General features: G+C 43.0%; 1 protein-coding gene across 1 annotated transcript; it reads left to right on the top strand.

Annotated features, from left to right (window-relative positions):
* Window positions 1-11,990: 11,990 nt before the first annotated feature.
* Window positions 11,991-12,835, top strand: LOC125552690 (mavicyanin-like). Its single transcript, XM_048716338.1, has one exon. It carries the CDS (start codon window positions 12,105-12,107, stop codon window positions 12,633-12,635), a length of 531 nt encoding a protein of 176 aa, XP_048572295.1. The 5' UTR covers window positions 11,991-12,104; the 3' UTR covers window positions 12,636-12,835.
* Window positions 12,836-13,336: the final 501 nt, after the last annotated feature.

Genomic DNA, 13,336 nt, shown 5'->3' with positions numbered 1-13,336 from the left:
CTTTGGAAGCCAACGAGTTTGACAGGTCTGGTGCTCTGGTTGGGTTCCAAGCTCATGTAAGGTGTGTTTATGCTAGTGTGGCACGTGTCGAGGCACCACTAATCTCGGTGGATGAGTTTCTCACCAAGGTTAGGGAATTGTCATGTCCTATACTTGGGACCCCGGCACCGTCGCAGGTGATGGCTGATGATACCTATCACATTGAGCAAGGAAGCGAAGTTTTGAGAAGAAGAACAATTTGTGCAATATCCCGACGACCAAGCGAATAGGTTCATGGAGGATTTTGAAGGGTTGGTAAGGATGAAAAAAGACGAGGTCATAGACAACAATATGAAATCTCACCACATATTAATCCTATAAAGGATGTTGGAGATATCCACCTCTGTGGATTCCTCGAGGGCGAAGCACACCTCCTGGCCATCCATTGCTAGGTGGCTTGCGGTGGGAGCCTCTCGGGGCGGCTCCGCGCCGTCTGATCTACTCGGACGGCAGGCGCCCAAGCGACCCAGCTGGAGGGTCCATGACAGATGGACCACATGTCACATGTGGAACCCATCATTGGGCGGCAACCGCCACAGACCCGTCCACTCGGGAGAGCCCGACCGGACCCGCCCGTGGGCATCCTCGCTCACCATGCGACCTAAATATGCCCAAACGACGCAAACCCAAGCGACCCGCTGGGAGGTCCATGACGGGTGGACCACATGCACTCTTGGGCGAGTGACTTTATTTGTTGGGAGGACTCTTTTTGATTCGATAAACCCTGGTTCTCTAATCGAGAGAAATACATATTACTAGATTACATTACCCTTACATTTGGGGGATATCCAACACTCTTACGAGAGAGCAAGCAACTATTGCCCATGATGTTAGGATATGATGGAGGTGGAGGTGATGTGGTGATTAGCCATGGGGGAGAAGGCAAGACTCACTCGTGATGAGGCAGCATGGCGGCTCCGCATTCATAGACACAACATCTTCGTCCACACCCATGATGTGAAGACTAGCTCTATCCTCTGCTTGTGTGTTTCTCTCTTATCTTCATTGCACAAATTTTCGCCCTGCCTCAAATTTCAGCATTCCCCGGCTTCATTTTCAGCCTCCCCTAACGATTGATGATTCAATAGACAAATTCAGCAGTAATTTTGCTAACTTCTCGACTAGATGAATATACTAAAGAATTAAAGCTACAAATGAGTTAGCTCTCCTAGCATGCGTCTGAAGTACTTTGAGTGAGTCCTCTCCCAACTGACATGTGCCTGCTTTTTTATTTGGTTCATTACTGTTTTTTCTATGTGTTTTGCTACTGATTTTCTAATGCAGTACAAAAAAAATGTCCACATACATGCACATACGCTCACACATACGAACACACGCACACATACCCTATCAGTATGAGCATAGTCGGCGCTTGAGATTGACGAAGTCACTGCAGGTGTATTCATAGTCAACATCGATGCCCACTGAGCCGGCACAACATCTTAAGATTCACAAAGTCGATGTAGGCGTCTTCGTAGTCAACGTTCATGCCCACATACACGCACATACACTCACCCACATGAACGCATACGCACGCACATCGTACTTCTGTGAGCACCTCCGAGATATTGAGCCGACACAACATCTTGATATTGATGAAGTTACTGCAGACATCTTCATAGTTGATGTTGCTGCCCACATACATGCACCCATATAAACGCATACGCACGCACATCATACCTCTATGAGCACCTCCGAGATACTAAGCCATCACAACATATTGATATTGACGATACACCACCCATATGAACGCACATGCACGCACATCTTACCTCTATGAACACCTCTGAGATACTGAGCCGGCACAATATCTTGATATTGACAAAGTCACTGCAACCGTCTTCGTAGTCAACACTGATGCCCACATATATGCACATACACTCACCCCTATGAACGCAAACACAACATATCTCTATGAGCGCTTCTGAGATATTGATCCGAGACAACATCTTGAGATTGAAAAAGTCAACACAGGTGTGTTGGAAGTCGACGTTGATGCCCACATACACGCATATACTCGCTATTTTTTTAAAATAATACAATTTTTATATTAAATTTCAGAAATATTACGCCATAATTATATTTTTAAAAAATATTATCCAGTTGGCCTATTGCTGGCCGATTGGATCCAACCGGCCTACTGTTGGCCGATAGGCCCCCAGTCAGCCCACTGCTGGCCGATTGGCCTCAGTCGGCCCACTGCTGGCCGATTGGCACCCAGTCTGCTTCCTCTAGGCCGACAGGTGCATGCATCCATCTATCTGTTGAATAGGTATTTCAAAAATGTTGAAGAAGTATTTGAAAAAATGTTGATCATGCATATAAAAATGTTAATCAAGCATTTAAAAAATGTTGCACAAGTATTTGAAAATGTTGAACAAATATTTAAAAACTGTTGAATAGGTATTTGAATAATGTTGAAGAAGTATTTTTAAAAATGTTGATCATGTATATATAAAAATGTTAATCAAGCATTTGCAACAAATGTTGAAGAAGTATTTGAAGAAAATGTTGAACAAGTATTTGAAAAAAAATGAATAAGTATTTTAAAAAATATTGATCATGTAAATAAAAATGTTGAACAATTATTTGTAAAAATGTTGATCATGTATATAAAAATGTTGAACAAGTATTTGAAATAAATTAAACAAGTATTTAATTTTTTTGAACAAGTATTTGAAAAAATAATATAGAAAGAAAAGAAAAAAAGAATGAAATAATGGAGAAGACCGGCTCAGTCACCTTTAGTTGGTCGCGATCCCTTTTTGAACCAGCAATTGGAAACTAATGGGGTGGTTAGCTGCTCTGGTGATTGCCATGGACACCAGGCATCAATCCCCAACGCAGCTAATAACTACCCCACTAGCTTCTAGATGTTAAACTTTTTTTCGAATACTTGTTCAATTTTTAAAAAATACTTGTTTAACATTTTTTAAATACTTGTTCAACATATTTTAAATACTTGTTCAACATTTCTATATACATGATCAACATTTTTACAAATACTTGTTCAACATTTTTATATACATGATTAATATTTTTTCAAATACTTGTTCAACATTTTTATATACATGATTAATATTTTTTTCAAATACTTGTTCAACATTTTTATATACATGATTAACATTTTTTGCAAATGCTTGATTAACATTTTTATATACATGATCAACATTTTTTAAAATGCTTCTTTAATATTTTTCAAATACCTATTCAACATTTTTCAAATATTTGTTCAACATCTTTAAAATACTTGTTCAATATTTTTAAACTGCTTGATTAACATTTTTATATGCATGATCAATATATTTTTTTAAATACTTCTTCAACATTTTTCAAATACCTATTTAACAGATAAATGGGTGCATGCACCTGTCAGCCTAGAGGAAGCAGACTGGGTGTCAATCGGCCAGCAGTGGGCCGACTGAGGCCAATCGGCCAGCAGTGGGCCGACTGGATCCAATCAGCCGGCAGTGGGCCGACTGGGGGCCAATCGGCCAGCAGCAGGCCGACTGGATCTAATCGGTCAGTAGTAGGCCGATTGGGTAATATTTTTAAAAAATATAATTACGGCGTAATATTTCTAAAATTTAATATAAAAAATGTATTATTTTAAAAAAATTAGCCATATACTCTCACCTCTATGAACGCATGCACACATACCTTATCTCTATAAGCACCTCCGAGATACTGAACCGACACTACATCTTGAGATTGACAAAGTCACCGCAGATGACTTTACAGTCGACGTTGATGCACACGTACACACACATACACTCACTCATATGATCCACATTTCATCTTCAGCTACTCTCTCTCCCCTCAAAATTGATTTATAATTTCTCATTTGAAGTGTATCTACCCTTATATATTCCTTCACCGCTATTTTTGAATAAAATTAGGATTTGGGTACATTAGTGGCTAAAGTTAGAGATGCATTGTCTGCCTGCTTGCTTGGCACACTTCTTCCAGATACACAATTCTTATTCGCAATGTGTTGTGTGCAGGTCTATGGCGAGGAGGATTAGTCGTCTAGGACACCTTTGCTGCTTCGCTGATCTATCTGTTTGTGGTGCCCTTTATGTGTCCATCTCCAAATCTCAATAGTCTTTTGCTGCACATTTTTTCGTTCAACCCCAGATCCTCATCTCTAAAGTCAAGGATTAACTGGAGATAATCATGTCGTACACTTTAGATAATTCATGCGGACAGGTCATGTAGCTGTGCTCTTGAGCTCTAGGTGATGTTTTGTAGTAGAAAGTACACTGATCTACTGTGGAGCTAATTAGCCAATAGCAAGTTAGTCTAAATTTAGATGGTTATTTAGTTTACCTTCTCTTACATTGCATACAGTTGCAAGTAGCCTAGTAGCAAAGCTGCTGGATTTTAGTTCACTTATTTTTTTCCACGTGGTTTACAACTACTTCCTTCTTAAGATAGTTATCTTTAGGTTAGCTTTACAATTTTCACAAATTATATTTGTTTATCTCGATCTAGATTATCCAATATTTTCTTAAACGTCAACTTCACTCTATATGAAGAACATCCCATTCTCTCTTTGGCAATAATTCCTTTTAGTTATCAATTTTCTAATTTTAATTCTTGATGCTTCCGCCATGCAAAAGAACTAGGTATGAAAAGTTGTATCTTATGTAATACTAGAAATAACACAATTTATTTTCTCAGATTTCAAATGTATAGATGATTTTTTTTCAAGTGATCGGTTATCCATCATCTATACCAGCTACCACTCACGATACCAGAGGAATGATTTTATCGCCCTAAGAAGCAGAACGTGCCATCACCTACAGCCCTTTCCTCTCCCGGGACTTTCACAAAATGAAAAACGGGAGACATCATCGTGTGCTCGACATTAGTTGCCCTGGTGTATATCCCAGAGTACTCCTATGGCCGATCTGTCACCCATACACAAAGACTTTAATAATTCCATATCTTAAGGGTGTACCAACACATTGTTTTGATGCTCCCTATAAGTTTCTCCATCCCTCCTTCCACATGTTTTTAACAAGCATTTTCACTTCAAAGATGAATCTTCTTGGATTGATCAAGCAAACACATGCTTAAGTTCAGATGGTCTTTCTAGCATCGTCATGTAGTTAGCTAGGCATGCATGTTTGACACTTTCCAACTTTTTTTCATATGATGTCTTTGTCATTTGTATCCATTGGGAAGAATTAAGTATATTGATTATCATCTATTGTTAAAAGACAAATCTTGCCTGTTTGTCCATCTGAGCATTGTTGTGGCAATTTTTTTGTGTGCCCCGTTCTCTTACATGAAACAATAATATTCTAGTACTAGCCTTGATTCATTTGCTATTAAACACCATTTCTAGCAACTAAATCAGCAAGTTTGAGGGGGGAAATCTCTTATGTGGGTCAACGCAAAAATTGAATTAACATAAGGCTAGTTCTTTGGCAGCTACTTAATTTGGCGGCCAAGCAAATTTGATTTTTTTACAGAAAGAACTCTTTTTGGTGTTAGATTGCCTTGGATAATGAGTTTTTTTAGGTTTGATGAGTTTAATTATTAGTCTCTCTTCTTTTATCTCCCACTGGTTAAGCAACCAGTAATATTTTAAGATGGCATAGGCCCGCTTTATCGTGGCACTATAATTGGACCTAACTCCCCTATTTATTTCAGACTTGTGGTTAAGATAAATTTGATGTTTTGGTTCAATAAGTCGTAAACAAAACCATGGCTTAACATGTTCAAATATTTAGGGCCATAGATATTTAGGGCCATAGAGAACGTTTAAATGATAATTGGAGCACATTGCATTTGTACGACATAAGATTGTATTAGATTATGTTGTAAGCCACTATTTGCTGATTATGGCATCATTTGTGTGGGAAAAAAAATCATGTTTACCAATTAGAGCTCTAGAAAATGCCACGAGAAGGCAACTAAAGCTGACTTTTTGATGTCATTGCATAGGGTACCTCCAACACTTATAAGCACGAGTGTAGCTTCTCCATGTTGGCTTTTAATACATCCATTTTGTATCATATTTTTATGTTGATATTTATTGCATTATGGATTTTTATTACACTTTATGATGTAATTATTATGCCTTTTCTCTTTTATTTTAAAAGATTCACATGAAGAGGGAGAATGCCGGCAGCTGGAATTCTGTACGGAAAGGAGCAAATCTGAGATCCCTATTCTGCACAACTCCAAATGTCCTGAAACTTTACGAATAATTATTATGGAATATATAAAAATTATTGGGTGAAGAAATACCAGGAGGGGACCCACCAGGTGGCCACAAGCCTAGGGGTGCGCCCTACCCCCCAGGGTGTGCCCCATGAGCTTGTGGGCCGCCTGGCCATCCTCCAGTGCCCATCTTCTGCTATATAAAGGGTTTTGACCTAGAAAAAAATAGAGAGAAGACTTTCGGGATGAAGTGTCGCCATCTCGAGGCGAAACTTGGGCAGAAGCAATCTAGGTCTTCGGCGGAGCGATTCCGCTGGGGAAACTTCCCTCCGGGAGGGAAAAAATCGAAGTCATCGTCATCACCAACGATCCTGTCATCATGGGAGGACTAATATTCATCAACATCTTCACCAGCACCATCTCATCTCAAACCCTAGTTGATCTCTTGTATTCAATCTTTGTCTCAAAACCTCAGATTGGTATCTGTGGGTTGCTAGTAGTGTTGATTACTCCCTGTAGTTGATGCTAATTGGTTTATTTGGTGGAAGATCATATGTCTAGATCCTTAATGATATTCAATACCCCTCTGATCATGAACATGAACATGCTTTGTGAGTAGTTACTTTTGTTCCCGAGAACATGGGAGAAGTCTTGTTACAAATAATCATGTGATTTTAGTATCCGATTGATATTTTGATGAGATGTATGTTGTCTTTTCTCTAGTGATGTTATGTGAATGTCGACTACATGCCACTTCACCATGGTTTGGGCCTAGGGGAAGGCATTGGGAAGTAGCAAGTAGATGATGGGTTGCTAGAGTGATATAAGCTTACACCCTAGTTTATGTGTTGCTTCATAAGGGGCTGATTTGGATCCACATGTTTGATGTTATGTTTAGATTTATCTTAATTCTTCTTTCGTAGTTGCGGATACTTGCGAGAGGGGTTAATCATAAGTGGGAGGCTTGTTCAAGTAAGGACAACACCCAAGCACTGGTCGACCCACATATCAAATTATCAAAGTAACGAACGCGAATCATATGAGCATGATGAAAACTAACTTTATGATAATTCTCATGTGTCATCGGGAGCGCTTTTCTTTATATAAGAGTTCGTCCAGGCTTGTGCTTTGCTATAAAACGGATTGGGCCACCTTGCTTCACTTTTGTTACACTTGTTACTCGTTACCCGTTACGAATTACCTTACTACCAAACTATTTGTTACCAATAATTTCAGTGCTTACAGAGAATGCCTTGCTAAAAACTGCTTGTCATTTTCTTCTGCTCTTAGTTGGGTTCGACAGTCTTACTTATCGAAAGGACTATATTGATCCCCTATACTTGTGGGTCGTCAGCTTCCTACTTGAGAGTAGTTATTTGAAGATTTTAGAGTAAATGAAAAAAGAATGTACTATCACAATTGGAGAGTCAAACCACCCGTGTTGCTAAATGGTCTCACTGTTTTAGCACGTCAATCTTTCATTTCACATTTGCATATGATAGCTTAGCCTGTAACAAAACTATTGGACTTCACTGGATCTTATTTTTTCATTAGCAAATTTGTATCATCTAGCCAATGCAATGTACCCCATAAAGTTCAACCAAATATACTTACCCACTTATCCAACATGTGTACTCTGTTGTTGTTATAGTTTTTAAGCAGCAACAACAATTGTACAAATCAAGAGAAATTGCACGGGCGCGGCGTGTGGCCGTGCCTTCGCCCGCTAGTTAATGTTAAGTGAGCTCCGATTTGAGAATGGTTGCCTTGCCTGTCCATTAAATATTCAGAGTTGCTTGATGACCTTTTTGCTATGATGGGCAATTCATTTGATCGAACATAGTTCAACCACAAGTGACCGCCACTTCTAATAAATCCCTAACCATGTATTTTTTTAGAAAAGAAAAATTCCTAAAAAAATTCCATCTTTTTTCCAAGAACAAAATCCCTAACTTTTGCCATGTGCCCATTACAAATTCCTAAAAGTTGTCATGTTCTTTAGAGAACCAAATTTTAAAATCTATCATGTGCAATTTCATTATATGGTGCATGGCAGTTATATAATTTTTAGATCATGGCAATTTTACTATTTAGACCATGTTGTTTTATTGTATGTAGAATGCCACTTTCATTATGTAGACCATGGTAGCTTTATTGATTAGATCATGGCAATTATATTATTTATACCATGGTGTTTTTATTGTAGACATCATGGCACTTTTCATTAATTGGACCATGTTTAGACTATGGTTTTCTATTATAGGTAGCATGGCAATTTTCTTTTTAAGATCATGGTAGTTTTATATAGATACCATGACATTTTAATGGCAAATTTACTATTAGACCATGGTAGTTTTATGATAGGTAGAATGAAACTTTTATTATTTAGATCATGACAATTTTTATTGTTGCTTCATGGCATTTCTATTAATTAGAATTTGGTAGTTTTATTGAAGGTAGTGTGACAATTTTTTATATCTTTTTCAAAGATTTTTTTTCTCATGTTAATTTTGTTACATGTGACAATTCCGATTGAAACTCCGTCACATGAAAATTCTAGATGTGACAAATCACATGACAAATTCAAAACATAGAAATTTCAGATTTTTTTTTCAAATTATATGGCAAATAGTGAACCATGGCAATATGAACACTGTTTTTTTTGGAATTTCAAAATTGTCATGTAATCTTTACATACATTTTCAAAATTTGTCATGTTTATAGTGAACCATTTTCCCTTCAACTTTTCCATGTGAATCATTTTTTTACTTTTTTTTTGCAAAATCCATGCCTTTGATTTTAACAGGAATTTGATTGTTTTTCCTTCATGTTTGCCTATCATCAGTACAAAAAAATTTCTAAATTTTTGCCAAGCGGCATTTTTATTTTTTAATTGTTAGTGCTCAAAGAGAATGATGATTGGGTCTAGAGGCCTGGAAAAAGGCCTGTCCTGCAAAACGTTCGCTGGGGAGATGTTTTCTGCAGCGAACCAAAACGTTCGCTGAGGGTTTGCTACGTGTAGCAAACCAAAATGTTCGCTGAGGGTTTTGCTTTTGCCAGCGATCGAATTGGTTCACATTGTCCTTCCCTGTGGGGAGCAACAACCAGATATTCAAGTCCTTCAAAAAAGGATGAAACACTTCGGAATTAATGACTTGCCCAGTGGACAAAGCATAAGTGTTTTCCTGTTTGCCTATTAAGTTAAAATCACCGACAACTAACCACGGTCCCACGTGGAGATGACAACCATCTCTCATGGTCCCTCCGGTCATTTTTAGTCTGTATATAAGTTTTGTCCGAAATCAAGGCATCTCTACTTTGACCAAACTTATAGAAAACATTATTAGATTCATTACAAAATGTAGTTTCATAGTATATATATATTTAATGTCGTAGATGTTGATACTTTTTAATATATATTTGGTCAAACTTTACAAAATTTATCTTAACATAAATCTAATACGTGGAGTAAAAAGGACCGGAGGAAGTATCTCTTGCAGAAAAATGATCTTATCCTTATCAACTTGGGGCGGTGATCCGCGGTCAAGGCCCATCCTCTTGCACTCGCAGTTGCTCAAGTTGGTGCGTCGTGAGGCGGACCGGTTACACGCACGCAGTAGCCCCCATCTCTGAACCCCCGACCCCCGCGTCGTCCCCAGGGCGGCTCGGGGGAACCCTAGGAACGCCGCCGCCGCCCTCCCCTCTACATCACGCCCCCCTCCCGCCGCCGCCGGATGAGTCCGCCGGGCAAAGCCCGCGCCGGAGGATGGTGGCGGCGGGGATCTCCGTGCGCTCGGCGGCCTAGGTCGCCGGCGTGAGCCCGTGGTTGTGGAAGTCTCGTCCTCGGTGTCTCCGGCCGGCGTGGCGGCTGCTCGGCGCGGCGTCCTCGTGCTCTCGCGGGTGATGGGCTGCCGGCTGCTCGTGGCTGCCTCGATGCGACGGTGTCCCGAGGTTTCAGATCTGGCCGTGGCGGGCTCGGCCGATCTGGCCTGTTGGCTTCGGCCGACGGTGAGGTTGGTGGTCGTGCGTGGTGATGGCGCCGCCGCCGCGCAAGAAGCGCTTGGGCCGGTGGGTTCGCATGCTGGCGGCGCTGGGGTTCCCCCATCCTCGTCCGGCAGCGTGAGGGTGCGGAGGTAGGGTTGCTCCGGGCGAAAGCCGACGGCGCGGTGTCTGCGGATGTCGCTCTCCTCCTGGGGGCCGTTGTGGAGTTCTCCGACCTCCTCCGCTCTCGGGTCACTTTCTTCAGGTGAAAGCCCAGGACCTGCGGTGCAGGACCAGACGATGGCATGACATCGCTTCCCCTCCTGAGGGCGTCGTCTTGAAGATCGTGATTCCCTGCGTGCTTTCCCAGAGCTGGACTTGCACGACATCGCGGCAGGTGGTCGGCGATGCGCCCAGAGGTGGAGCGGTGTTTCCTCCTCCGCATCGAAGACGGTGGATCTCGGCGGCGTGGCGCAGCGGAGACTCGGCGCCCGATGCGTGTAGATGGACTCGCGCAGGAGGAGGTGGCTGTCTGGCGTCATGGTGGCGTCGATGGCAGAGTGGCCTAACAAGGTAGAAGCCTCAATATCTGCTCTGAAGACGGACCTGTGGAAGATGGCGGCGACGACACATGTGAGTGCGTCAGACCGGTTTGTGCCGCGGACCCGGTATGTGGCTTGGCTGGGGCTTCCGGCTTTTGATGATAGGTTTAGGTGAATGGTCTGAGTATTTGGCCCAGCTAGCATCCCTTCATCATATGGATAGGAGTAGTGGCATATGTTGCCAAGATGACGGATTCAGGCATATTGTTATAATACTTTGTAAGGTCAACGAGAATAATCAATAAAATGATCGCATGCATCTCCCAGATGCAGAGGCCGGGGGTCATCCTCCTTTTCTAAAAAAAACGCACGCAGTAGCCCAAGTTGCTTGTTCCGGTGGTCCCTGCAAATCCCCAATGTCACAACGTATCAATCAAATTAGATAAAGAGGGAAACATAGTCTTTAACCTGGTAAATGTAGGGCACCACTTCAAATCTCTCTCAAAAGTGCAAAAGAGCCAGATCATATTAGGAACCTGTTGACCGTGGAAGTACAAAGTGCAATGTGCCCTGTGTGTGAAGTATGTCACGAGTGACATAATCGTGACTTGTGATGACGGATGTGGTTGCTGCACCAGAAATGACGAAGCAAAAAACTACTGTATGATACATTAGCAGGTAAGAACAACATTCAAAAGAAAAATATGTTCGGAATTAAGAAAGAAGCAGTTGCGAGCAAACCCGGTTCTAGTCAGCCAACAAACCCTTCGAGAAGTTCTCGTGCTGTTGCCGCGGTCATGCCCATGCTGAGGACCGGCGTCTGGACAACGGCTGCGATATTGCAAACACGCAAAGCCGCAGAAATCTTTATGGAAAGAGAGAGGAACCAAACCCGGCCTATGCTCCTTCTCCCTGTGACCTGTAGCCGCTTAATTTGAACTGTCCCTTGTCAACTAGCCGGGGTAGCTAGCTAGCTCGATGTTGACATCGCCAACGTACATCCTTGCCGTATTGTGATGGTCCACGGCACGTAGCGCAGACCGCGTCCATGTGAAGGTGGAACGGTAGCGAGGCCTGAAAAGGTCAGCCGGCCACCAACCAAGCCCGGGCCGCGCGCGTCTGACCACGTACTGGTCGCTGGTTCAAATGCACATGACAATTCACCAGCAAATCTCAATATCCAAATGCCATCCCACGAACCTACCGCGCGCCCCCCCAACCGGCCTCGCTAGGCGCTTGCTTCTATATAAAGGGCATGGCAGCAGACACAACAGCAACCCAAACCCCCGCTAAGCATCAGCAGCAGTGCAGCACCTCCCTTCTACCTCCTCTGCTTTGCATTCCTCCTTCCAGCTCCAGCCGCAATCAATGGCTGCCACGAAGATCACCCTCCTCGCCGTGGCCGCGATGGCCGTCTTACTAGGCAGCGCGTCAGCGGTAACCTACAACGTCGGCGATCAGGGCGGTTGGGCCCTCAGCACCGACTACAGCAACTGGGTGTCCGGCAAGAAGTTCAACGTGGGTGATGACATCGTCTTCAAGTACTCGACCCCGACGCACGACGTGGTCGAGGTCAGCAAGGCCGGCTACGACTCCTGCAGCACCGACGGCGCCATCAACACCTTAACCTCCGGCAACGACGTCATCTCCCTCAACGCCACCGGCACCCGCTACTTCATCTGTGGCGTCCCTAACCATTGCAGCCCCACCGCCGCCGCCAGCATGAAGGTCGTGATCGACGTCGCCTCGGGCTCCTCCTCGCCGTCGTCACCCATGCCAGCTGCAGGTCCTGGCGCGAGCAACTCTCCCCCGGCGCCGCCCTCCAACGCCGCTACCTCCGTCGGTGCCACAGCAGGATTTGGCCTCGTCGCCCTCCTGGCGGCCGGTCTCATGGCTTGAACGCATATATTGATCAGCTGCCGCGCGCACATACGACTTTATCTTTTGTTATTAACTACTATACTGTAGTTATTATCACGGGTGAATACATGTATTCTTTTTTAGAGCGAGAATGTGATAGTTACTTGTATCTATCACGTCTATATGTAATCTGCAGGCCTTCATGTCTTTTTATATAATGATTCTAGACTATTATTTTATAAGGGTGCGTCAGTGCATGCGTAGCAGTACCAATAGTCTTCTAACTAAAAAGAAAGAATCAATAGTCCTCTCAATTTTATCCAACCATCGACCCAAAATAATAGATACACCTTCAGAAGCGAGAACTCAAGTGTCAATATGCACACGAGCACAAATGCTCTGGTTATCTGACATGATTGTTCTCTCCAAGATTCAGACTGTTTCCCGTCTTGCAGGCTCGCCGAGAAGTTCCTCCTAGACGTTGCAACCTGTGTGGATCGCCAACGTTGTTGGCATCGAACAGGTTGGACCGCGTTGTAGGCAGGGACACAAACTGCCCAAGAACCACCTCACTCTTGGGTGTCAATGTTGCTGGGTCGTAGTTCCTGACGTCACACTGTCGGGAATTTCCCTTCCCGGGGTCGCCGTGTCAGACGTCATGCTACCCGGGAACTCCCTTCCCGGGGATAACTTGTCGGACACCCCACTACCTGGAGTGGCTTCTCCCAAGGTAGCCGACT

This window comes from Triticum urartu, chromosome 4 (assembly GCF_003073215.2).
Source record: "Triticum urartu cultivar G1812 chromosome 4, Tu2.1, whole genome shotgun sequence".
NCBI classification, from domain to species: Eukaryota; Viridiplantae; Streptophyta; class Magnoliopsida; order Poales; family Poaceae; genus Triticum; species Triticum urartu.
This window is presented reverse-complemented; position numbering and strand designations above follow the sequence as displayed.